General features: G+C 52.7%; 6 protein-coding genes across 6 annotated transcripts; 3 read left to right on the top strand and 3 right to left on the bottom strand.

The window, feature by feature from the left end:
- Window positions 1–10,004: 10,004 nt before the first annotated feature.
- On the top strand, window positions 10,005–12,399 carry medA (transcriptional regulator medA; the record flags this gene model as incomplete). Its single annotated transcript, XM_056620968.1, has 4 exons — window positions 10,005–10,034; window positions 10,137–10,302; window positions 10,372–11,879; window positions 11,953–12,399. 4 exons carry the CDS (start codon window positions 10,005–10,007, stop codon window positions 12,397–12,399), a joined length of 2,151 nt encoding a protein of 716 aa, XP_056471774.1.
- A 1,370-nt stretch (window positions 12,400–13,769) lies between these two features.
- Window positions 13,770–16,067, top strand: trpB (tryptophan synthase TRP5; the record flags this gene model as incomplete). Its single annotated transcript, XM_056620967.1, has 3 exons — window positions 13,770–13,905; window positions 13,976–14,279; window positions 14,336–16,067. 3 exons carry the CDS (start codon window positions 13,770–13,772, stop codon window positions 16,065–16,067), a joined length of 2,172 nt encoding a protein of 723 aa, XP_056471773.1.
- An 830-nt stretch (window positions 16,068–16,897) lies between these two features.
- Window positions 16,898–18,706, bottom strand: N7532_008474 (uncharacterized protein; the record flags this gene model as incomplete). The annotated part of the gene is made up of 1 exon (XM_056620966.1): window positions 16,898–18,706. One exon carries the CDS (start codon window positions 18,704–18,706, stop codon window positions 16,898–16,900), a length of 1,809 nt encoding a protein of 602 aa, XP_056471772.1.
- A 558-nt stretch (window positions 18,707–19,264) lies between these two features.
- Window positions 19,265–20,594, bottom strand: N7532_008473 (SDR family NAD(P)-dependent oxidoreductase; the record flags this gene model as incomplete). Its single annotated transcript, XM_056620965.1, has 4 exons — window positions 19,265–19,565; window positions 19,828–19,939; window positions 20,234–20,331; window positions 20,392–20,594. 4 exons carry the CDS (start codon window positions 20,592–20,594, stop codon window positions 19,265–19,267), a joined length of 714 nt encoding a protein of 237 aa, XP_056471771.1.
- An 862-nt stretch (window positions 20,595–21,456) lies between these two features.
- On the top strand, window positions 21,457–22,392 carry N7532_008472 (phosphoglycerate dehydrogenase; the record flags this gene model as incomplete). Its single annotated transcript, XM_056620964.1, has 1 exon — window positions 21,457–22,392. The coding sequence occupies one exon, from the start codon at window positions 21,457–21,459 to the stop codon at window positions 22,390–22,392; it is 936 nt and encodes a 311-aa protein (XP_056471770.1).
- A 347-nt stretch (window positions 22,393–22,739) lies between these two features.
- N7532_008471 (universal stress protein family domain protein) lies at window positions 22,740–24,915 on the bottom strand (the record flags this gene model as incomplete). Its single annotated transcript, XM_056620963.1, has 3 exons — window positions 22,740–22,914; window positions 22,977–23,038; window positions 23,092–24,915. 3 exons carry the CDS (start codon window positions 24,913–24,915, stop codon window positions 22,740–22,742), a joined length of 2,061 nt encoding a protein of 686 aa, XP_056471769.1.
- Between the last annotated feature and the right edge of the window lie 503 nt (window positions 24,916–25,418).

The raw sequence follows: 25,418 nt of genomic DNA, 5'->3' as shown, positions 1-25,418 counted from the left end.
CTACGATGATCAGGCCATCTTACGAACACTAGCTTCCACATGGCGCGGGATCAAGTCTCAACGTCTTTTTGTGGGAGGTGAGTCCTCAGCTGAAGGACCCAGTCAGCCACTCAATAGCACGAGACAACACGACTCAACCAGGATAATGATTGTCACCGTCATAGGATCATCCAAAACATTATGATGAACACCCAAATTAAGGTCCTTGTTAGCTAAACAGAAATTGATTTTGCTCACCATCCCTAAGAATAGCTGTCCTCATAGGGCGTGCCGGATCCCTTCACCTGTCTATACTTAGGGCCGAGTGAGACAGGTCTGAACTGGAGGTCTGCACAGCCCTGCAGCGACTGGTGAGTTGGGCGTAGAGCTCGTCCAATGGCAGCGCATAGAGCCGTAGGTATCGCTGAGCCAATAATGTGACCTCACGTCGGGCGGCGTCGTGGGTCCGATTGCAGCAGCGATTCAGGGTCCCCGAGTCGTCCCGGCTCGGTTGGGTTCCGAAGCTTCGTTCGGTATGATGTCGTAGGCGTGTGCGGTATGTTGATGCATGAGGTTCCATATTGTCCAGCTGAACAGAATGGCTACTGAAGTATACTCAGGTACCGATGGAAGTAGCGTCGGTCGCTCCGTAAACGAGACACCACAGGGGATCCAATCGCTTATACTTCTTGGTCCAGTTTTAGATTTTATTTTTATTTTCTCGCTTTGCGCTTTTGCATGGCATGAACGGGGTATCGCTATGTTTTTTTGTCGTCTTAGCTTGCCTAGCGAGTAAACGCGAGCCTATGAGATGGCTGTCCGATCGAACGGTTGACAATTTGAACCAGTCTTTCCTTTTTGGTCGACTGCAGAGTGGGTATTCCAAGGCAATTGAGTTATGCTATGGGTATTGGCGAGCTGTCAATGCCGAGGTCCAAGCACCGACAAACCCTGCTGCCTGTGCCCTGGCAGCATGGTTCACGGAAAGAATTGATTAGTATCTGGGAGACTTTGGGACTGGACGCACGGTACAAGGAAAAAGAGGGTCAATGGCGTTGGTCCACTGTTTATGAGGGGGTCGTGAGGGGAGCGAGGAGAAAGAACAAGTTGGTTCCGTAGACACAATTCAAGAAAAGATGGGAGAGAAAATTTTTTGTTTAAAAAAAAAAGTGGACCATGGCACATTCAGCTCCGAAAAGGATGGAGAGCAGAGGACGGACGGGCAAGGTTGATTGGATAAGCTGGATAGCGCATCATGACGGCCCTCTCGGCGAGCCCAATCCGGTTTCGAGCAGGTATTTCCAGAGAATAGGACACTAAGTCGGAGTTAGACTGGGTCCCGAACTCCCGACCAAGCTGCAATGCCTTTACACCCATTTGCTGTTCTCTCCACTCGGTTCGGCGGAGGATCGCTTAGCGCGTGCAGGAGAGGGCTCCACCGCGAGGAATGCACCGCCATTTCCCGTTCCGCGAGCCCCCCCTATCGATCTGAGGATCCGACATTTACCACGGTACTGGGAGGCGGGAGGCCGACGACGGAGGGCCGCAAATCTGAGAAAGTGTCATTGCAGTGAGTAGGAGATGGCGTCCGCATCCTTCGGGACAGGGGTTGCTGATGCTGTCGGTACTTACGTTGTCACGATCACGCCGCGGCTTCAAACGATGGATCGCTTCAAGTGCGTTTCGACGGGTTATGCGAGTTTGGGAATGGCGGGGTGGTTTGAGAAAAGAGCCCCTCTTAGGATCAATTTGAAACGATCATACATCGGCGGCGGTTTCACGCCAGGCAGATCACAGCCGATCGGTGCGAACTGATTCGGGGTGCGAAAGGTTATCAATCGGGGCATGCCATGGGGTCGGAGTCTGCTGGAATTCGGTAAAAATGGTCGGATAATTGATTCCAGCGCGCTGTGTGGTTGGTTGAGGGGGTGCAGCTGGTGTGTCGTTGATGGGGTATTCGTTTGGGCGGCAGCCTCTCCGCAAGTCGACTATACCCAGGCTGGTCAGGTGCCCTCAGGCACTTGAAGTATATATCGTGCTGGTGCCGTCGATCGGCCTCGTGCTGATGCTACCTTAACTCAGTAGCACACTCATGGCGTTCCCCCCTCCCCAAACTATATTCCTGTCCAACCTTCCTCTTACAAAAACCCATGCAACATAACAGAAAAAAAAAAAAAAAAATAACATTCAATGAAAGTCTACTCTAATACCAATTTTTGAGATTCCCGTCGTCGACTTACTGCCGCAGTGCTTCTGATCCCGACACTCCGCTTCCGAATCGATCGACATCCACAACATGGTAGCTCACGTCCAGCGAAGATCTGTCTCACTGCCCCTGAGCTCCGTACGGAGACACGCCGTAACCAGAGCTCTCCCTACAAGGAAGGTCGTTATGTCTCCTCAGGCTGCCAGATTTTAGCTTCTCGGTAACCGCCCCATGAGATCTCATCCTGGCTGCTGGGTGGCAGGCTTAGTATTGACAGGAGCTAAGATCGACAAGCAGCCCCAGGAGAATGTGTGGCAGAGTTGAGGACGAAACCTTTTTGTCACCTTGGCCGTTCTAAAAAAACGCACTGAGCATGATTTGTCGTAGGCCATTCCCGCTCGGGCTGCGATCTTCATCACCAGAAAGCAAAGGAAGGATAGTGGCGTCCATCTTCATGCGCTGAGGACCTCTTCCAAGCTCCCAAGGCTTGGGAATCGATGGTGAAACCCTTCCTATGATGTTCTAGTCGGTGAAACACCTGCGCCCACGGGGCGTCGCTAATAAGCTAGGAACGGGATGGGGCAGAGGGCCATGAGGGTCTGGCTTGCACCATTGAGGTGTGGTAGACCGACCACAAAGAAGAGGATGGATGAGGGAGAGTCAGAGCTTCTTCTATACATTCCAAATTGATGGTTCTGGACATCGAATATTTCACGTGGTTGACAATTTGCACAGACCTTGGAGTGTACAGAGTATGCCGTGGCTATAGTGATCTCAATAGGGTGTGCAGTATGGCTCCGGGTAAGACGACAAGTTCCTGCTACACTAGTACACATTGCGGATACACTAGTCATCCTAAAGGAATAAAGTAGAGCTCCATATATCAAATTAAACGTCTACGGGTCAGCTGAGCTTCCCACAACTATCAAGCTTAATACCTTAAGTCCACCGGGACCCAACAGGAGTGGCGCATGGCGACCGAGCGATGCCCGAGTGACAACGGAGACAAACCGGCAATTGGAGCGTTTTTACCCGGGGCTCTGGGAACCGCTGACCTCCTTTTCTTGGTATTTCTGGGAGTCATTATTATTCGACGTGCAAGTTCAGTTGCAGTGCACGCTAAGTCCGTCAAGAGACGTGGCGCCGTCCACAGTCCGCGCATTCATCATTCTTGGAATAGCAGACGAGACGACACGGAAGGTTGCGACTAGCGTCGAGTGTACCACGCGCAAGCAAGCGGGGACTGGCAGATCGTGAGTAGCCAGTGGGCGGTTTTTGGCCCCGAGGTTGCGGTGTATGCGGGCCGACATGTAAGTATCACGTCAAAAAAACGAATGAGATCGTCCCGCGTCCAGAGAAGGAACAGCGAGAGAATCATCTCTGTTCCTCGTGCCGCTCCCCACCATTAGATCTCGAAGTGAGCGACGGGGATTCGTGAACCAAACATCGGGTGTATCGTCAAGCTCAGCAGACGAACCCATAGATCCAATGTTCATCAATAGGCATTTGACGGCTCTTTAGGCCACACTGCGTAGCTGAGCAGAACAAAACCACTCATCCCGCAGAGAAACTGGGGAGTTCCACTGCGCAGACCGGATTCTGTGCATTTGCCAGATGGTCCCGTTCCATGTGGGCGTGCAGCAGAATGTATTTCACACTGGCACGGCAGAGACGCAGGATCATCACGGACGTGCTTCTCAGTTGCCATGCTGCGTCGAGTAAAATACAGCAAGGCCTGAAGCCTAAAACTGTAAGGGTGGCTATCCCCCAGGTCGATCACGGTTTCACTCTAATCACGGCGCCACCGTGACTTTTTGGTTTGCAATGCAAGGCTCTCCAGGGCCCTGGCATGTCATCATTTTGTCCAGCTATTCTCCTTCCTGATCACCACCCCCTGTTGACGGATATCGATGAACTAGTACACTTCGGAGATTGAATGTTGTCATGGTCATGCAAATGAGTATTGCGTAGGTGGATTGCGAGGAGAGTCGGGAACGCAAAAGCCTAATTGAATGAGCGCGCAATAGTGTGCCCTTAGCACCTGGGACTCCGTACTTCGTGCTCCGCGGACAGTCTACAGAAATTGATTGCCCGGGTGGAGACCGTGCGAGGACTGTAATAGGTAGAAACCAACACCAGCCGACAATTGGAGGCCTCCTCTGGTGCAGCAGGCATTATTAGCGCGGAAGCAACTCCAAGAAGGTTGGTGCTCCGAAACCCTGAGAGCAGGTTGAGTGGGTCAGCATCCTGTTCTCTGGAAGCTCCGTAGTTAAAAAAAAAAGCGCAAAAAGGCCAAGTCTCGTCTTCTGGCAAATCGTGAAATTTTTGGCACTTATCGATTTCGTACAGTTTGGTTCCCATCGCGATCTCGGTTGGTTAGACCTGGACATCGATTGTTTGGAGACCTTTTTTTTATTACCTTTTAGTTTGGGGGTGCGGGTGGAGTATTCTTCCCCGAGAATTGGCCGATCAGAGAGGAGCATTGGTTGGCAGCCAGACAAACGGCCTCGGAATGGACCCCAACAAAAATGCTGAGAAAGGGATAATTTAGATCTGATACGGGCTTCATTTCCTCCTTGCCGGATGTTGATTGCAGATTCAATTTTAGTGAATGGCGTTCGATGTTCGGGCAGGGCTGGTATAATTGTCGCGCGAAAGCCAAATGCATTCAAGGGACGTTGGAGGCTGGTGGCGATCACCGAAGCTTCGCGACAGATTTGCGGATCATAGCGTACACTCACGCTCCACTGTCGCTTGAACCCGACATCCGCGGTACTCGAGTGGGAGTCTCGAGGGTGGTTCAAGTTTTCTTGTTCCCCTCCCCCAAAGCAGCACCCATTCGAGTTTAGCACGGTGCCCACAACGGATGTCTTTAACGTGGCAAAATCGCGGAGGCGGTGCCACCGCGATTGGTTAATTTTGCATCGCTCTTCTTCCCTCGAGGGGAAGGTGATCGGATAGATCTGTTCCCGTTTCCCCTCGATTGTTCTCGGATCACAGGTGGTGATCCTGGGACATCGTGGTGGCTGGATACTGGATATGTAATGGATATGCAGGCTACGCAGCTCATCGGGTGGATAGTCTCCTGCAGCCGAGCCGTTACGCACGATGGGCATCACGTCGCAAAGCCTGAAGGGTGCCCTTACCTGGCGATGACCTCATTCGGATGTTTCAGGCCCTTGCACGATGCTGTACTGATCTTGGTCCTTGGGGGAGTGGGGGACGAGCCTCTTCACGTAAGCGGAGGGCATTTAGCTTCGACAGGGCGAGATGAGGAGCAGCGAATTATCGCCACGACTATCTCTCTCTCCCCATGGCGATGACGGCTGCGTCGCGGAATCGGGTAATTCGCATCTTCTGATCAGCCGGGGCTGCAGAGAGATGCAGTTGGCCAACCGCCACGATCGACAGGGTCGTGGGAGCCCCCGAGGATGGTCGATGGGAGAAGGACCCTGAGCTAGGGCGTTCTCTGACTGGTTGAGGCGCTGGAAATAGCAGCTGGGGTAGCCGCTTACCTCAGTCGAGGTCGCAGTGCAGAGTATGATGGTATCCATACTATACTGAATATACTGGACGGTACGCACGAGAGCTTCGAGTATACTACCTTAGGGTACAGAACGAGCACGGGGGCATCGCACGGATCCTCGGCGTGGGGCACGGGTGATACCAGATTCTCGCTAGCGCGGCCCAGCCCCCCAATGAGAGGGTCGTACCCTTGCATCGTCAGGCCACCAAGTCAGGTGAGATGCAAGGTGTGCTATTGTTAGCTCGGGAGCTGCCCGTTGTGTCGTACGCTGCGTACGGCAGATGACTGCGTATTTTATTCGACGACCCTACTGTACAGGAGTATAGAGATTGCCTTGATCCGCCAATGGGATCTGGGGTCGGGCATTTCGTCCCGTGGGAAACCCAGTAGGAAACCACGATGGCAAGTTGTGTCGCCTGCTCATGTGGACGCCGCATGGCCATCCGATCGCATCGAATCGGACAGGCTATTTTAGGGGGAGGTATACTACTCGCCTCTATCTCGTGTAGTGGCATGTACTCGTCCTTGTGTTCTGCAGAGCCCCTCGTGGAGTACGACTCGAGTGATGCAAGTCACGGTACATACTCCTGTACTAGTAAGTAGGTAATCATGACACACACACACGAGGATGCGGAACTGACCTGGTCGGCCGAGCCGGAGACAAGGGGGAGCCAATCGAGGGGCGCTGGGAGATCCGCGGTGGATCCAGGCATCTCTGGAGAAGAGGTTGGCAGAAGCAGGGTCTTCGTGGGCTCCGTCAGGGGGGCTCCCAGCTCCAACCGGAATGGGTGACCCTTGGGTCGGGGGGTTGGCCAAGCACCGCAAGGGCTCGATGTGGTCAACTCAATTCGAAAGTAGTACTAGTAGTGTAGTCGACAAGTACCTGTGTGGTTAGGGTGTCAATGCGAAAGTACGGGTACCAAGTGTATCTCGGATACCGGAGATCGTACGAGAGAACCTTACCTAGTACTGACAGTAATGGAGTGTCGAAGCAAGCCAGGCTGAGATCAGTTAGCGGGAGCTAATTATACCGACGACTCCAGGAAGAAGAAGAGGAGGAAAGAAGCGAACGGCGCGGAGCACCCGCCCTGATTGGCAGCCATAACGTCGAGGAAGGCATCGGAAGACGGCGTCCGAACGGATTGGGCCTGCGAATGCGACTGGCGTGTTGGCTTCGACACTTTTCTGCCTTCCTTGGTCACCTACCAGGTAGGTACTAGGTATGTTATGACGAAGCTGGTGCTGGCCGCAGAGGCTGTGCTCCTCGATCTGCTGCCCCCTGCCATGATGAAGTCACTCCCGGTAACCCTTGGCCCATCCATTGGATGGGAGACAAGTCGACGTGTCCGTGGTTCTGTTCCCTGCTCGCAGCCTTCACTTTTTTTCACCACATGCCGTTCAACCTTTCGTGGGCTCCACTTTTTCGCACGGCGCAGGCCGCCAGATTGGTGTTGATCCCGAGTCGCAACCAACCTTTTCGTATCATCGTATTTGAGTTCCTCCGAGCCCGAGCTCTTTTTCGGTTCTTATTGGCGTTGCTAATTTTTTCTCTTCTGGCGGGTGGGTTGAGGCAGTCCCAAGGTTAACAGATCGATCGCAAAAAGTCGTCGGAAGGGTGAGGTAGAATGTGCCCGGTCGGACGCGCCGGAAAGCCACCGCGGTGGTGAGTGGCTTCGGACACACGACTCCGCACGTTGTACTCGGATGATTTGTACATGACAATGTACAATGTACAATGCATGCTGTGCATGTACCAGCGTACACTACCTTAACACTGGGGTGTTCACACAATACACTCTCAAGGTACTGCAGAAAAGTACAAATACAAAATACACAACGTAGGGATGCCCAATGTCCCTTGGTGTTAAGAGGGGGTTGGTGCCGGGTGGCAGGAAAAGTGTATGCACCGACTATACCCTACTCTAGGGCAAGGCAGGTAATAATGCCCGTTGCGCCCTCGCCGAGAACATGAATACCTAAATCTCAATGTATTGAGTCCCCGACACCCTGGACCGTGTCACGGCTCTATTCGCGCCGGAACTGCGCAAATCCCATGAGTCCGCCAAGTGTCGCCCCGGTTCCCTCGACATCGGTTGTTATGTGCATCCCCCGCCACGATTGCCCACTAGGCCCGGCGTGAGCCTGCTGGGGGGGTCTGGTGGAGCCCCCTCTTCAAAACGGAAAAGGCGAAAATTATTATTTTGGGCCCATGTCCACTTTTTATTTTTATTTGATTTTGGCCAAAACAGTAAAAGCGTAGGAGGAGCGACTCCACACGCTCGCCGGCCCTATACAGTTTAGGCCCGAGTTGCACTCACTGACCAGGGCTGTTCGGACAGTGCTAATAATAATTCACTCACATCGTATACGATTACTGACTAGCACCCTCGTCGCTTTTAACCCTTCTGGTTCCTTGCTTCGATCGTGATCTTCTCCCCTCTTCTCTTCTCCTCCCTTCCTCTGATTCCTCCCCCAAGACCCGTTATTATTATGACACCTTGAAAGGTTCCACATTCGCTCACCACCACCCACGTTCGCTCTTACGCTCGCTTTGTGCTGCAACGAGAACCACGTTCGCTACGTCTGACCTGACTAGGAATCCTTGCTTTTCGACTGGAAATTCAAGAATCCCCCCAAAACCCTCCCCGCACGGATCTTTAACTTGACGAAAAAGATCCTGTGGATTCGTCTTTTTCCTCTATTTCCTCTCATCTCCAGAGAAGAAATTCCAAGGCAAAAAACGAAAAAAAAGACCCAAATAGGAAACCACCCGGTTATATCCCGAATATTCTTAATAATTAATTATCGCAACACCTTGCGCCCATTCGCTGGACGCAACCCTTGATTTCTCAAATTTCCCGCGACAATCGACTCTGCAGGGAAGAAAATCATCGAGTGGGGACATCACCCGCAGGAGTCGGAGATTGTTGAAGTGACAATCGCCTGTCGTTTGCGCATCTCGACCTCGTTGTGCCTGTAGACATACATCCGTTTGTCCCGCACCCGGAGGAAATCCATCCAGCGTCGATCCGGATCGCATCGACCTGACGTCTCGTTTTATTTCGATTGTTTGATTGGATTCTTTTCCATCCTGGATGCACCTGTTCTAGAGTCGTCTGCCATTACAAAACCCCAGATTCTCTCGCTACTGGGTTATTGCTACTGGTGTCTCGGCTGAAAGCACACCCCTCCCGTGTCTCACTGTGCAGAAAAGAGCTTCAACTATCAGCTTAAGGTTGGCACTCCACTCCCCCTTCGCCCACGGTCTCACTTCTTCCCTCGTGCCTTGCATCTTTCCTCTTTCGGGAGGCCCTGTCCCATCTCCTTGCAGCCGGAGGTCGTGCCCTCTGATCTACGGACTGTCGGGAGATGACGAGCGTCGTTCGAGCCGCCGGACCAGCTTCCCCGTATCCATCATCACCCGGGAGCAGCTGTTTGTTATTGACACTGACCTCTGTCGATAGTTCTTCTGGACCTCTCGGAACTTGCATATTAGGAGACAACCACGGCAGATCGGTCTCACATTTTTTCTCTTGATTCATCTGGTGAGTCTTTCGATTACTGGTTTATGCACCACTCCGATTTCCCCTCTCCTCCACCCTGTCATCACCTCAGGGACGAAGAAGCCAACCCTTTGGAAGAAACCGGAACCGGAAAGAGTTCATACTCATTACTGGAGTAGTTCGCCCCTTCGCTTCAGAAGAGTCTGTTGGTACCCAATCTGCTTGAAGCTTTCCCGAAACACATCTCGGGATAGAAAGAAAGAAAGCAAAACCTCACCAGTCCGCGTCGTGCTCGCCGGCAATTTCCTGGATCGCCCTTTCAGAGAGCCTCCCGTCTCCCAATCTCGGCTTCCCTGTCGCCCCAACTAGCGGTGGCTATTGCATCTCGCCCTCTCACGACCGACTCGCATTGCTCCAAAGGCTTTATGAACCTTTGGACACTAGCATTTCGTGCTTTGAGTCTCCAGCTGCAGCCAGCCTTCTTCTAGTCTCAGCCTTAGCGTCCTCCCAATACTGGATGGTGATTCGAGGCACTACTCTGTGAGACTGACAACACCTTTCATCCCGTCGCTCGTTCTTGTCTCGGAGAGCCCCTAATCTCGTGTACGCGCGTGGCGACGTACTATCGTTTGGGAGAATAAATTCCCACTCTTTCGCTTCTTCAGAGAGTTCGGTCTTGTTGCAGTCGCTGCAACACCTTCAAGCTGGCTTACTCGAAGACACACGGTGTTTTGGTGAGCACTCCTTCCCCCAGCGTTCGCGGTGCTTCGTATCTCTTCTGGATGCCCGCATGTTTTGCCTCTTCTCTGCCAATCCCCGCGTAGCCTTCTGTTTGATATTTTGAACCCTCCGCCCTCCTGACCACCCCCCGGTTTCTGCGAGAACCTCCTCGGCTGACTCTTGTTTCTTCCCTCGTGCTCAGTTCGACCCGGATTTCCAAACGCCTCTCATTCTAGGCGAGTCGTTGGATTTCTCGGATTCTGAAGAGTCACAGTTTGTCGGTGCGTTTTCAGACGGCCTGTGGGCCAAGTCTGAGCCCTTTCTGTCTATGTCTAGCTTCCAGAAGCCCGCTGCTGGTGCCGTACTTGGTAAGTGAATCTTGTTGAGTGATTTGTTCTAAGACCCAGTTGAGTGGGACTGACTCTAGCCTCCCATAGATTACGCTTCCACGCGCTCTTTGCATGATGCTGGCTCATATTCGACCTACGGCCAATCCCCATACGTGACTACCTCCCTCGTGCCTTCGCCAATGGCCGACCAGGCCAGCCAGGCATCCGATTGTGTTCCTTACATGCCCAGCAACGAGTATACTAGCTCGTATGACGAGGCACAATCACCCATGATGGGTGCACGATCTCGCCCTGTGCCCGAGGTCGCGACCTATAGCCCTCAGCGTGGCTGCGAGGGAACCCGAGTGATGGTGCAGATCCAGTCGCCTTTTGATCTGCACAGCTCTACATATAGCACGGTCTATCTTGTCTTCGGTTCGAAGCGGTGCGAATGTCTCCCCCACTTCCTGGGGTTCCAGAGCAACAATGCTTTCCAATATATGCTCGCAGTGGAGGCTCCTTCCTTCATCTCAACGGGCTCGCCTTCCTTCGCGGTGCCTATTCAGGTCGTCTTGGAGACCCAGGGAGACTGCCAGGCGACAACTCTGCAGGTTGGCGTCTACACATACGAGCATGTGCCCCAACCTTCTCCTCCGGCGGACACACGCAAGCGCAAGTTCTCTTCCTACTCAGATAACCCCATCTCTGCACCTGCCAAGCGACCTGCTCCTGGAAATGTGATGCCCAAGATCGAGCCGCAAGATAACTACTCCTATCGGGATAACCGCTCCGCCTCCTTCTCGCCTTACCTACAGCCTCTCTCCACGATGACTGGCTTCGTCGCACCCTTCCACGCCGCGTCCTCTCCTCGCAATGGATGTACCCAGTACTCCACCGCGTCTGCCACCACCCAGCCTGCAATCCGGGCCCCTTCGCCTCTCACCCCTGCCTGGAGTCCCTCGTTCGTGTCTGTCACCAGTGATGGTCGGAATCCTGGGATGGCTGTGGCCCACGGTATTGCGCAGCACAAGGGACCTTCGCCTATGCGCTCCACCAACCCGACTCTCATCCGCACCTCCACCCTGCAGCAGGCCAGTGGTCTCGGTCAGTCCCAGACTTTCAATCCCTATGCCATCTACCCCACCAAGGCTGTCCTCAAGCTGAATGGGGATTTGGACGGTATGGCCGAGGGCTGGAGCAAAGATGAGGTGGTCGCTCAGCGCCGTCTGGTCGAGTTCACTCGCACTCAGACTGGAAGCACAATCCACGCCGATTTCAAGCCCGTGGCTCCCGAGAAGCGATCTCCCAACAGCATTTGCATCAGTTGCATCAGCTGGGAAGGCAAGGATGAGTGCTTCGTTACCAGCGTGGACACCATCTATCTTCTTGAGTCGCTGGTTGGCGTGCGCTTCACGGTCGAAGAAAAGAACCGCATTCGACGAAACCTGGAAGGGTTCCGTCCTCTGACTGTCTCCAAGGCTAAGCAAGACAGCGAGGACTTCTTCAAGGTCATTATGGGTTTCCCGGCTCCTAAGCCCCGCAACATCGAGAAGGATGTCAAGGTCTTCCCCTGGAAGATCCTCAGTCACGCCCTGAAGAAGATCATCGGGAAATATGTGAGTCTACAATTCCATCCCCCCCCCCAAAAAAAGACCGTCTGAGCTGTTACTGACATTGCTTTTCATATAGTCTGCTAGCTACTCCTCCACCGCAGGCGCTCTGCCGACACCGATCACAAACTACACCAGCCATGGTACGGGGTCCGACTCTGGCACCGAGCCTCACACTGCCGCGTCCCCCCAGTCAGTGTCTGACTCCGGTCTGGGCAATTATGCTCACACCCTTGGCGCGCCTATTTACACCCAGGCTGAGCATGCCTCGTTGACTGCGGCTCCCGATCTTCGATCGGTCATTCCTGCCCACAGCCAGCCATATAGCTCCGTTGGTGCCTACCCCTACCCGGCTCCTTGTCAGCCGCAACACGCCAATGGAATGGTGACTCCGAGCCCCCGGTCGGCATGGGACATCCATGGTCTGGGTGCTGCTGGTGCTCCTACCACCGCAGCTTCAGCTAATGCATGCTACGCCTACATGGATCCCGTGTACCCGCTGCATGACTCGGCACACGGCCAATGAGCATCGGTGACTAGCATTCGTCATCTACTCTTTTTTTGCTTTTTTTGCTTTTTATCTTTCTATTTTTATATTTCCCCTCTTGCTCCGTTGATACACGATTTTCTTTCCTGTCACTCCTTATTACCATGCCCAGAGTTGACGCGGGGCCAAACGCCGGGCCGGAGGACTTGTCCTCTATCTTGGCTGTTGGTTCCCACCGTCACCTACTTACGATTTGACGTCTCTCCTTACCACATTTTACGCCTGAATGCCCCTGACCCGACCTTTTTGCATTATTTTTGACACACGGTCTGAGACCTGTTTTTGCATTTTTTTATTAGACGGTGTCTTGTTCATTCCTTATTCCTGGGTTTGCATCCTCCACTTGCCGGGCATTTTGGGCTTTCCTCTCCTTACAACTTACACATCTGGGCTACTGTACGAGTATTTTGGCATAGCATTGGGCGCTGCAGTCATTCCTTTATGCATTCGCAGGACGGATTTTGGGATAGATTTCGGATATTGGGAATTGGAGGCGAACCGACCAGCTGGGGGCTGGTCCTTGTTTTCCTCTTGGCGCATCGGGGATGGAGTCCTCGAGGAAGAGTTTCCTCACTCGAGATCTTCTTGGAGGCTATTTTCCCCTGCTTGGAACTTATTGGGAGTTTTGACTAATATTTTTGTTTTGAGCTGAGGGCTGTCTTGTTTCTGATTGCATTGTTGTGGCGTTTGGGAAGAGTTGGGCTGCTTCGGCGCCTTTTGTGTATCTTGATTTTTTTTTTCGATCTAGTTTCAACTGATTTAATTCCCGATCTCCAATTTTCTTCACGAACTTGTAGTACCGGCAGCTAGCAGTACCCCTGCGAGCGAAATCTCTTAAGGCTTTCCCGGCCACTCTGGCACGTCAGGTGTAATAGTTCAAAGATTCCAGTACAGTCCGAAGTTGGTTACTCCGACCATGGATATAGACTGATCAAGCACCTCAATAAATCCAAGTTCCATCAGTTCTTCCTCTGTCTGAAGTTGATTCTTTAATTCATTTTCCACGATTTCTTCCTCCGTTTTGGTTCTCTTAGTCCCCCGCCTCCGCATTAGTAGTTCAGCAAAAGAATCCCCGAATCCCCGGTGAATGACTCAGCGCTATCTTATCGAAAGCACGTGACTTGCGGGGCGAAATCGGCGAAAAAGGGCCAGGTTTGATTGACTCATCCGGCACTCGACTTTAACCTCGCTTCATTGTCCGTCTGCATTCGCTTGCAAAAAGTTCTCGGGTCGCACGGAAGCCGTTTCACCTTTTGCCTGTGTCTCCTTCGGCCCCAATTGACCCTACATCTTAAACTTTTCATTTGAACATTCTTTTTTGCCCCGCGTTGCCCCTGCATATCCGCAAAATGGAGCATATTAAGCAGACCTTTGCCAAGTGCAAGGAGCAGAAGCGAGCAGCCCTGGTGGCCTACATTACCGCTGGTTACCCGACTGTTGGAGAGGCTGTTGATATTCTGCTGGGTCTCGAGAATGGTGGTGCGGGTAAGTTCAGCAAGCACCAAGTGGCGGGGTTATTGATCATTGTGAACTGAGACGTCGATTCGCGAAATAGATATCATTGAGCTCGGTATTCCCTTCACCGATCCTATTGCCGACGGTCCCACTATCCAAAAGGCCAACACCAAGGCCCTCGAGAATGGCGTTACTGTCACATCCGTGCTGGAGATGGTCCGCACTGCCCGTCGTCGTGGTCTGAAGACCCCCATTATGCTCATGGGCTACTACAACCCCGTTCTGCGTTACGGTGACGAGCGCATGCTTAAGGACTGCAAGGAGGCCGGTGTTAATGGTTTCATTATGGTTGACCTGCCCCCCGAGGAGGCCGTTCGCTTCCGTGATCTTTGCTCCAGCAATGGGTATGTGTGGTCTCGAATGTGGAATGCGATTGTCTATGCTAATACCCTCTTTCTAGACTGTCGTACGTTCCTCTCATCGCCCCTGCCACCTCCGACTCCCGCATGAAGCTCCTCTGCAAGATCGCCGATTCCTTCATCTACGTTGTTTCCCGCATGGGTGTTACTGGTGCCACCGGCAAGCTCAGCGCCAACGTCCCCGAACTCCTCGCCCGTGTCCACGAATACTCCGGCAATGTCCCCGCCGCCCTTGGTTTCGGTGTCAGCACCCGTGAGCACTTCCTCTCCGTCCAGGAGGCTGCTGAGGGCTGTGTTATTGGTAGCCAGATCATCACCGTTGTTGGCCAGGCTCCTGCTGGTCAGGCCGCCAAGGCCGCTGAAGAGTACCTTTCCAGCGTCACCGGCCGCCGCCTGGAGCGTGACGAGCAGGGTGTTCTGACCCGCGAGGTCAAGGTGCTTGAGGCCATTGAGAAGGCTCTTCCCTCTGGCGAGACCCAGGCCACCAAGGTCATCACTGAGGCTGATACACCCTCCGGCCCTGGTCTTGGTGACCAGCTGGAGGCTCTGAACGTGACCAAGGACCCCTCTGCCCAGCCGTCCCGCTTCGGTGAATTCGGTGGTCAGTACGTCCCCGAGTCTCTGATGGACTGCTTGGCCGAGCTCGAGCGCGGCTTCGACCAGGCCCGTAACGACCCCAAGTTCTGGGAAGAGTTCCGCTCTTACTACCCCTACATGGGCCGACCTAGCAGTCTCCATCTGGCTCAGCGCCTGACCGAGCACGTCGGTGGTGCTAACATCTGGCTCAAGCGTGAGGATTTGAACCACACTGGTAGCCACAAGATCAATAACGCTCTTGGTCAGATCCTTATCGCACGTCGTCTGGGCAAGACCCGTATCATTGCCGAGACTGGTGCTGGCCAGCACGGTGTTGCGACTGCCACCGTCTGTGCCAAGTTCGGCATGAAGTGCACTGTCTACATGGGTGCTGAGGATGTGCGTCGCCAGGCTCTTAACGTCTTTCGTATGAAGCTTCTGGGTGCCTCGGTTGTCGCGGTTGACGCCGGTAGCCGTACTCTACGTGACGCCGTTAACGAGGCTCTTCGTGCCTGGGTCGTGGAGCTCGACACCACCCACTACATTATCGGCTCTGCCATCGGCCCCCACCCCTTCCCTACCATCGTCCGTACCTTCCAGTCCGTCATTGGTGACGAGACTAAGGAGCAGATGCGCGCTGAGATTGGCAAGCTCCCCGATGCTGTTGTTGCTTGCGTTGGTGGTGGCAGCAATGCTGTCGGCATGTTCTACCCCTTCTCCAACGACCCAAGCGTGAGGTTGGTCGGTGTTGAGGCTGGAGGTGATGGTGTCGATACCGCTCGTCACTCCGCTACTCTCTCTGGAGGCTCCAAGGGTGTCCTCCACGGTGTCCGTACCTACGTTCTGCAGAACGAGCACGGTCAAATCTCCGAGACCCACTCCATCTCCGCCGGTCTTGACTACCCCGGTGTCGGCCCCGAGCTGAGCGCCTGGAAGGATTCCAACCGCGCAACCTTCATTGCCGCCGACGATGCTCAGGCTCTGTCCGGTTTCCGCGCCCTTGCCCAGCACGAGGGTATCATTCCCGCCCTCGAGTCTTCCCACGCTGTTTACGGTGTCATGCAGCTCGCCAAGTCGATGAAGAAGGGCGAGAACGTCGTCCTCAACCTGAGCGGACGTGGTGACAAGGATGTCCAGAGCGTTGCTGATGAGCTGCCTCGCCTGGGCCCTAAGATCGGCTGGGACCTTCGCTTCTAATGGATTCCTCAAGAATTCACCTAGCTGGGTTTATATTTGGTACATAAGATCCTTCCCTTTCGCCATAGACTGTGCATAGCACATTCGACCCTCCTTCTGTCTTTCACTAATGAAACGAGTGTCAGATGTTAGATGTTTTGTACGCACGGTGCTTTAAAAAAGCGTTTCTTTTATGGGCCATGTTTATGTTCATATGAATTTCACATTAAACGAATGATATCCTTGACTTCACTTTTCTTCCCAGATCGTAGTGATCATTGATTCCTTAGCTCAAGCGGCTGTCTACACATGGTTGTGAACACGATCAGAGATGCAATGCCCTGCTACAGATTCTCTTATTACTGAAAGGCACCACTCAAGTGAGTATGTTATAAACAAGTGGCTAATTCGAATAAGATCTATAACACAAAGCAACAATCCAAAGCAAAATTATTATATCCACACACGTCATTGACAGCCAAACAATACGCTTCGTTTAGTATTGTCTCGCCCCCATCAGTCTAAAAAAGGAGCTGCGCGATTATCATCAACATGAGCCTTGGCCATTTCTCCCCTCCGACAAGCCTCAAGCCAAACTGCCAATCGCACCGGGGGTCCAGGCTGTGAAGGATTCAAAGAGTGGAAATCTCGAATCTTTCGAGGCTGATCCCGGAGTGAGCTTGCATCGTACCATTTGGGATCTTCCCCTTTATATCCCAGCCACTTCACACGGTACTTGAGCTTTTTCCCGTACAGTCGGGATCTAAGAATCCTTTCGACGCTTCCTTCCTCTTGCTCTTCGATGGCAGCTCGCTGAGATGATGCTGCCGGTTTGGGTTGGGCTCCCTGGTTCACTTGACTGCTTGAGGGCCGGTTGTTGGGTATGGACGGCGCCAGGGGCGCAGGTGGAGGTGGCGAGGGAGGTGAAGGAGGAGCAGGGGGGAAGGGTCTCGATGAATAAAAGAAGCCTTGTTGACTCGTGGTGGGGGTTGAGCTGAAGACGATGGGCGTCGGTGTTGGGGTCGAGTCTGAGGCTCAACCTCAGGCTGATGGAGATGAGGTCGATATTGTTGGCGAGGCAATGGAGAGCCAGGCTCTTCAGAACTGGTGAAAAAGGGCCAAAAGAATGCGCGACACCATTTTGACAATACCCATAGAATAAAAACAGAACACCCAAGCTTAGTCGCTATGTTTATCAAGATGCGTAGACCTAGATTCAAAACCCGGAGGGCATTCTTTAAGAATCCACCAATGGCAAACAGTATTTTGCGGCACAAAAGCAAGCCATTGGACAATGTTTGCGAATTCAGTGGGCGAATATCCCAAAGACCTTGGACGTAATACTTGATATAGGTGAAGAAGTGGCCAACGTATTTGAAAAAGGCCACAAGTTGCAGGATGTAGTAATTGGCCCCCGCGAACCAAAACGCCTGCCAGCAGGTATTGATGAAGAATTTCCAATTGAGGAATTGAAAAAGCGGAGTTGCATAGGATACAGACTCTTTCAGACTGCCCTTGAGCAAGCCGAATATTTTCCTAGCCGAAATGTCGTATCGAGACCAGTCGAATAAGCCCCTCCCCAGGTACCTGACCTTTCCGTGGCTCGAGCAATGTTTCTCCACATAGTGGATGTACTCAGCCCAAAGGACCTCCGGGCTGGCTCCAAAAAGCTCGATCCAGAATCTAGTGCCGCCGTCCTCGTTCCCATATTCACCCCAGTAGTAGTCTCTCAGGACCAAATCGTTCAAGACTGCCACAGCACCCTCCCCGGCCTTGAACTCCTCGAGCCATAGAAGGAAGAAAGCCGTATGTTGATATCCATAATCCCACCGGGCTGGAAGTTCGTTTTTAGACTTGGGTCTTTGATAGCCTTGCCATTTCAGGTCGGATTTGAGCGTGACAAACGTGGCAATGCCCTCCGCTAACCCTTTCGGCAGAGGTTTTGCCTTTTTAACTCGTATAATCCCGTAGCTCGACGCAGGAAGCTTGTGTTGGTAGACATGTGTCAGTTCATGCGTGAGGATCTGTGCCAGAACAGCTCGCAGCAACCTTCGGCTCTGCCACGACTTCGGATCAATGAGACTTTGTTGGAACCAGTCGAGTTTAAGGTGCAACTTTCGATGTGAAGAGGACGGTTCAGCCGGCTCAGTATAGCCTGCTACTCTTTCCCCGCCTCTTTCGACGACGGAGTTGTCGATGGAGATTGTGATGGAATTGATTTCAGGGGGCGCGGGAGTGAAGGAGTTTCTGATTTCCCTGGGGCCGCCGCGGTGATAGTGCCCCGGTGCAGGAGGTGTATAGAGGTACTTGAACACGTTATTCAAGGCCTCAGGGATAACGGTGGCGACCTCTGGCAGAATGAAATTGCAGGAGGACAATGATTGAGTACATGTTTGCTCAATATGAAACCGGATATCATCGCGCACTGGTAGGTCGCTCCAGAAATCAGGTGTCCGAGGGCTTTGTGGGTGTGGATATCGAATATCTAAAGTCCAGTCGCTGGATTTATTCTGAGTTGCATCTGGTATGGTTTTGATGTTGTCTCTTGATGGTCGGACTTTGTTCCACTGGTCCACGTTCACATGCCAATCGCCCTTGGCGCTGTGACAAGAAATTAGTAGCACAATCAAGTGCCATGAGGCGAGTAATCTCATGTTCATTTTGGATGGCTCAGATGGCCGCGGATGAGGATGTGAAGGTGGTTCAGTGAAGCCTCGATATGCATGAAGATTTGATGATGGAGCAGAAAAACAGGAAACATCACAAATCGTATTGAAAAGTGGTCTTGTGAAAAGACTTATACGCTGGTAAAGGCCCTTTGTTTCATATCCCGAGTCGTCGAGTCTCTAAAAGAAAGGTACATATATAGAATAATGCCTTGGAAAACAAAGAGGGAACTTTGGGTATCGCATTGGCTTTATTCCCTCCGCGATGAATTGAAACCGAGCATCCAAAGAAAATAAACAAAGGGAGTAGGTCCCACCAGGACTCAAAGTAGGCCAAGGCTGGTCGACGTGCGGTTTAAGGATAATCATTGTAACAAGGACTGTGTGGAAGTGCGAGAAGCTCCGAATAGAGCAGTGCCATGATCTGTATCCTCCAAGGAAATATTCCATGGCTTTATCCCTTCCAAGCTGAATTTCCTTCGTCAGCTTTTCATTCGCTCAACCTAGAATCTGCTCAATGTAGTTATGAGTATGTGCTGATGCCAAGAAATTTTAAAGAAGCACATACGTGTAAGTATCTTCCGGCATCCGAATACCATCATGGATTGAAATGCCCATCAAGCGACCGCCATCAACTGTGAGGAGTGCATTGTTCATGTATCCACCACCCGGACTGGACAGTAGAAGCACCGGTCCAACAATCTCCTCGGGACGACCAGCACGCCCGGCGGTACAGCGCTTCGCGGCCTTTTCAGCTTGGTGGTTAATAGCATACTCATGTTTGCCGGTGGTGGTACCCGTCATCTCAGACGGGAAAACGCCGGGACAAATAGTATTGACTCGAATTTTCATGCTGATGTTCAAAGGGTTTTAGCTTTTCTCTGTTCAGTTGGGACTTTATGGATGACTCACGGATGAAAACGGCCAGCGAGAACTTTGGCTAGATGAACAGCTTCGCAGAGATGAGGTCAGACAATGCTCTCCTCTTCATCTCATGTAAGAACGAGTGGAGCTTTACCTGCAGCCTTCGAAACAGCGTACGTCAACGACCCCATTGATCTATCACCAGTTAACTATCGATACTGCCAATTCTGTTTGAAGAGTGGCATTCTTACCTCTGGGCTCCGAGGGCTGCCAGAGAAGAAATAACGCAGACATTGGGATCGTCTGATTTTCGAAGGAGTGGAATGAAGTTGACGGTGAGGAAGTAGATCCCATTAACGTTGACTATTATCCTGTCAGCATAAAATTCATAGAATCGAAGACAGGCAGGGCAGCTGACTCTGATTGCTTTGATTGAAATCTTCTCTGTTCTTTGTAAGTAGCCCCTAAGGAGCCGTCCAACTTGTTCAAATAGTATGAGGGCATCGCAACTCACTCCTCAACTCCATTGATCAAAAGATCCTCGACTTGATCCGCTACAACGATGTAAGTTAATCGTCATTACCTCTCGAGGTGTCAGTGGCACAAGCTTACGATCGTTGTGATCAGTGATTTGAAATTTCCAGGGACGATTGATACCGGCACAGTTGATGAGAGTATCGACATGAGATTCTCTGGCGGAAATGGCTTTGACGAGATCCTGACATCCTGTCTTGGTCGATACATCACCCTGGACACTAGATTTGATGCATGTCAGTTTGAGTTGCGTTGAGAAATGAAGAGGTAGAGGAGCTCACACGTGAATGTCTCCTCCGATCTCTTTCGCAGCGATATCGAGCATTTCCTTTCTTCTTCCGGAAATGTAGACGTTCGCACCATTCACAGCGAATCCCTCGGCGATTGCTTTGCCGAGGCCAGAACCACCTCCGGTGACGACCACGACCTTTCCCTTGACAGAGAAAAGATCTTCAGTTTTGAAAGAAACGTGCTGCTCAGCCATTGTTGCTGTATGGGATCGCGGGGGGTGTTTTGGAGTAGAAAGGTGGCAAGGTCGCTGTCAAGCATTGAACAGAGCTTCTATCTTGTATGTCAGCATGTCAGCAATGAGGGGAACGGGCAATAAGCCTCAACCCAGCGTGGGGGCACTAGAATAGTACTAGAAGTATCTAGGACACCCACCGAGAACATGTATGCAACTATCGCCTTGCCATGATAGATGTTTTTGATATCGCTCTCATCTTCGAAATTTTAAATATGTAAATTAAGATCAGTTTCACAGTTCGAGATTCCCGACTATCGTCAATTGTTCTTTTTGGTGATCCTTGTGTCTCCCCATGCGGTATTGGAAAAGACTCATTTGCAACGAAATGGGTTCTCGACGGAGGTCCCAACCTAATCACTAGAATCTCATGTTTCGCAATATGACAGCTCATCACTTATTGGGCCTCTCAAGAAGTCCCAGAAATTGAAGCTCTCCGTTCGTATAGTTAGTAGCGAGCGTGGGGGCGGCTCTTCAATACCCGACAAACGCAAAGGGAAAGTCACCACTGGTCGCAGTTGCAGTTGGTGATTGGGCGATCTTGACCTTGAAAATAGCCGGAATAATTCCTCGCAGCTATTCCCTATCTTCTCCAACCTGAATTATGCTGAGGACACGATTGCTTTGCCGCTCTTCTCATTTCCCGTCGGCCTTGCTCCGAGGCAACGGCCATCCCACGGTGTCTGCCCGCGGTGGAGATCGGCGGGGGATAGCGGGGGACGGGGTGACCGGTTCAAGTTCTCACGTCTTTCGCGAGCACTGCAGTTCCTCCAATTCATCCTTGCGACCCTTCAATTTGGCATCCACCTCATCGCCCATCACCATGAAGCTCCTGTACCCAACCTCCGTCCCGCTCGACGTCCAGAGCCTGCAAGGCTTCTCCGTCTCGCTGCACCCATATGATGTCAAGGCACCGATTCCCGAAGAGCACGTCGACGCCGACATCCTCGTCACCTGGTCCAACGCCGCCTCCAACCTGAAAGACGCCGCACAGCGCCTGAAGAACCTGAAATGGATCCAATCGCTCGCCGCCGGCCCCAATGACGTCCTGGGCGCCGGCTTCGACGCCTCCAAGATCACTGTTACCACCGGCGTGGGTCTGCACGACCACCCGGTTGCCGAGCACGCCCTGGGCCTCCTCCTCTGCGGCGCCCGTCGCTTCTTCGAGATGCGCGACTACCAGCTCCAGTCCAAGTGGCCGGGGCACCTCGGCGGCTCGTTCCCGCGGAGCGACTTCACCACCCTGCGCAATTCGCGCGTGCTCATCTGGGGCTTCGGTAGTATTGCGAAGACGCTGGCTCCGCACCTGACTCTTCTCGGCGCCCAGGTTAAGGGAATTGCGCGGAGTGCGGGAGTGCGGAATGGAGTTGAGGTCTTTGGAGAGGATAAGCTGAATGAGCTCCTGCCGGAGACTGATGCGTTGGTGATGATTCTTCCCGGCTCCGCTTCCACCCAGAACGCGCTGAATGCCGAACGGCTTAAGCTGCTCCCCAAGCACTCGTGGGTTGTGAATGTCGGTCGCGGAATCTCAGTGGATGAGGATGCGTTGGTGAACTCTTTGGAGAAGGGCGAGATTGCCGGTGCGGCGTTGGATGTCTTCCACACTGAGCCTCTGCCAGAAAACAGCCGGTTGTGGAAGGCGCCCAATGTGGTGATCTCGCCTCACGCTGCGGGTGGACGGCCGGAGGGCTCGACCGAGTTGATCGCGGATAACTTGCGGCGATTCCTGGCTCAGCAGCCGCTGAAGAACAAGATCTAATGTTATATACGACATGATATTAAGAATTTGCACATAAGAGATAAATAGGAAATAGAATGGCTCTTTTCACAAAAGAAAGATTACCAGTATCATGACTGACATGTGCTCGGAAATAGCTCAACTTGCCTCAAATTGTTTCTACTGTTACTTTGGCTATTTGAAAAAGGACTCGTACTAAGAGTGCAAAGATCATTCATTCATGAGTTCGGGGTATCGAAATAGTTAAAGAGGAATCAGAGCAGTAGTCTAAGAATATTGGCGCTCCTCCATGTGTCCAAAAAAGCAGGTGTCGCCCTATTTTAAAAGGGTGCAGGAAAGATGATCACGAAAGGTAGGACAAGCTACATTCAGTCCACGTTGGCTTGCGTGAGACTCTTGGGAGCTCGGAGATTGTTGGAAAGGTGCACGTTTGCGCTGTTGATCCGCCCCTTAACAGGATGTCGCTTGAGCTTGCGACGTGCAACCATGACGGGGACGGAGGAGTTCTGAAGAAGGTAGTTGGAGAAGGAGCCCAGAAGAACACTGCGATTAGAGGTCAGCTCTGGCATGACGTGCAATTGCCAGAAAAGAATGTTTATGCTTACCCTTTCAATGCACTTTGGCCACGGGCGCCCACAATCACCATGGTAGGCTCTAATTCATCAATCTAGGACAGGACTTAGTATGGAAAAGGAAAGGGAATGGTTCAAAGTTACTCACAGCTTCCGTAATCATAAGCTTTGGACTCTTGCAGTGGATGACCTCCACGGCAATACGAACTTGCAATAGAGTCTTGCGCAGGAGCTTCACGCAAGTCTCTGAGACATTCTCAACAGCCCGAACTCTCTCCGATTCCGCCATCGAAGACGCCCGGGAATCAACGGAGCCCGCCTTGCTGGCAGTTCCCGGACCCAGTCGACCGAGGATCGTGCGGGATCCAGTGCCAGGATTCTGAGAGGCTTCTCTAGTCTGAGAACCAACAACCACGGCAGCATCCTGCATGGCTTTTGCCCCTTCTCCTACTTGTACAGATGACGGGTTTGCATCCTCGTGAATGGTGAAAATGGCGTACATCGTATCGCCCTCTCGAAGAACAGCACCGATAGTCCATTCCAGGGCATACACCGACTCTTCGCTCAGATCAGTTGCCACAAGATACTTGCGCTGGCGACGTCGACCGCCGTCGGCTTCTTCCTGTAGACTGGCAAAATCTCCGCGAACAATGGTGCGGATAGATCGGTTGGGGACTCGATTGTCGATGGCAGACATGGAGATGCTGAGCTTTTGTGCGCGGTGAACGTCCTCCTTTTCAGCCTCATCTTCTGATCCATAGGGCGTACCGGCTGCTGACTGTGTGTATGGGGTTGGTATATCATAACTTGTCCGAGGGTGAATGACGGCTTTCAAAGCCGACTTCCTGGGCCTTTTTTCCATGCCAGGGATGTTGGGCTTGGCGGTGGATTTGGCTGCATTAAAGATTAGTCCCTTCTTCCTCAAATGGTTCGTGTCACGACAAAGTCGACGCCTGGTTTGCATACTCTCTTCTGGGAAATGAGATTTGTCGTCTCTGGGCTTGTTAAAGTCGCTGGGTGTGATTCTGGTGATATCGGAGCCCTTCTTCTTCCGGCCCCGCGCATGTGACAGTTTTTCATCGTCACTGGAGGATTCATCGCCATCCTCCTCACTGCTTTCAATAATGTTCTTGTCTCGGTCGAAAACATCCTTGGCCAGTCGTTCACCAGATTCCTCCTGATTCGATGGCTTCACGTAGTCTGGGAGTCTGCCAGAGGGCTTGGCCAAAGCCTCGTCGGATTGGTTGTGGGCATTGTCCATTTTGATCACCTTGCCCCTTTCTGTGTCGGCGAGTGTGGGCTTCGAGGCAGAGTCGAATTGGCGGCTACCGGGGGAGACCGATCGACCGAATTGGGAGGCGGACGAGGGCGATCTGGAATCCAACGATGAACCACGCCGGCTTGAACCCCGGCTGGAGTCTCTACCACGGGAGAAGCTCCGGGGAAATAGTCTTGATTCCAATCCTGACATCATTGCCGCCATCCCCTTCCGACCTTGTGGCTTCTCCCGTTTCTTGGAGGCAATTTGCTCGGACGGTAGAGACATGTCGGATCTAGAGGCATCCTCGAGGCCCTCCACATGTGCCGTCGATGCGCCGAGGTCTGTTGTCCTAGTGAATTGGTCTGATGATCTCCGAGGAAGCTCGTCGGTGTCGACAGACGGCCTCTCGGGGGAGCTGGGCGCAGACGCCATGTTGCGCAATGGGGAGGATTTGAGGGGTTCGGCGGTATTGCGAAAGGGTCTTCCTCGTGATGGCAAGGCAGCCCCACCAGCTCGAGTGCCCGCACTCCTTGCAGACTGCGGGGTGCTCAGCAGGCTTTGAACGGCGCGGCCAATGCCCGAAGATTTGGGATTCTTGGTGGTCGAAGCGGGGTCGGGCGAGACGGCAGGCTGCGCAGTAGGGGATTGTTCTTGCAACGATGTCTCGGGAGTTGAAGGAGAGATGCGAACAGCCTGAGAGTGGTACGACATCGCGTGCGTGCCGTCTCCGGCGGGCTCGACCTGCTGTGGGGAACCGGCGCGCGCTGAGCCAACGAGATCCGCGGCTCGTCGCTGCTTAGCGGAATGTGGAGCGGATCGCCCTGGGAATCCTTGCAGACGCAGTAGCAACAGAAGAGCTCCAGGACACGGAGACTGCAGATACGTGCAGGCTGTTCTTGTCGTGGCGGCAGAAACCGAAATTTGAGGGGCGCGGAGGCTGTTGAAGAATGAAGCATTGAGGAATTGGGGGAGACTAGAAATTGAGAAGTCGAGAACTGGGGAGAGCGAACTTGACCGTCGAGAGTCGAGGGAAGGGGCCTGGGGTAGCTGTGCGGGCTGCCTGAGGGGAAAGTGCCCAAGAGGCTTCACTGTGAGGCGGACCTGCATGGCGCCTGCCTCGCCAGGCCCGATCGAAAATGCAATCAAGATAGATCGACTCAGAAATTCGAGACCGCATTTTAAATACAATGCAAGTCATGGATACCTACTGTGGT

Source organism: Penicillium argentinense, assembly GCF_028826775.1.
Source record: "Penicillium argentinense strain IBT 30761 chromosome Unknown utg000009l_segment0_segment0, whole genome shotgun sequence".
In the NCBI taxonomy this organism is placed as follows: domain Eukaryota; kingdom Fungi; phylum Ascomycota; class Eurotiomycetes; order Eurotiales; family Aspergillaceae; genus Penicillium; species Penicillium argentinense.
This window is presented reverse-complemented; position numbering and strand designations above follow the sequence as displayed.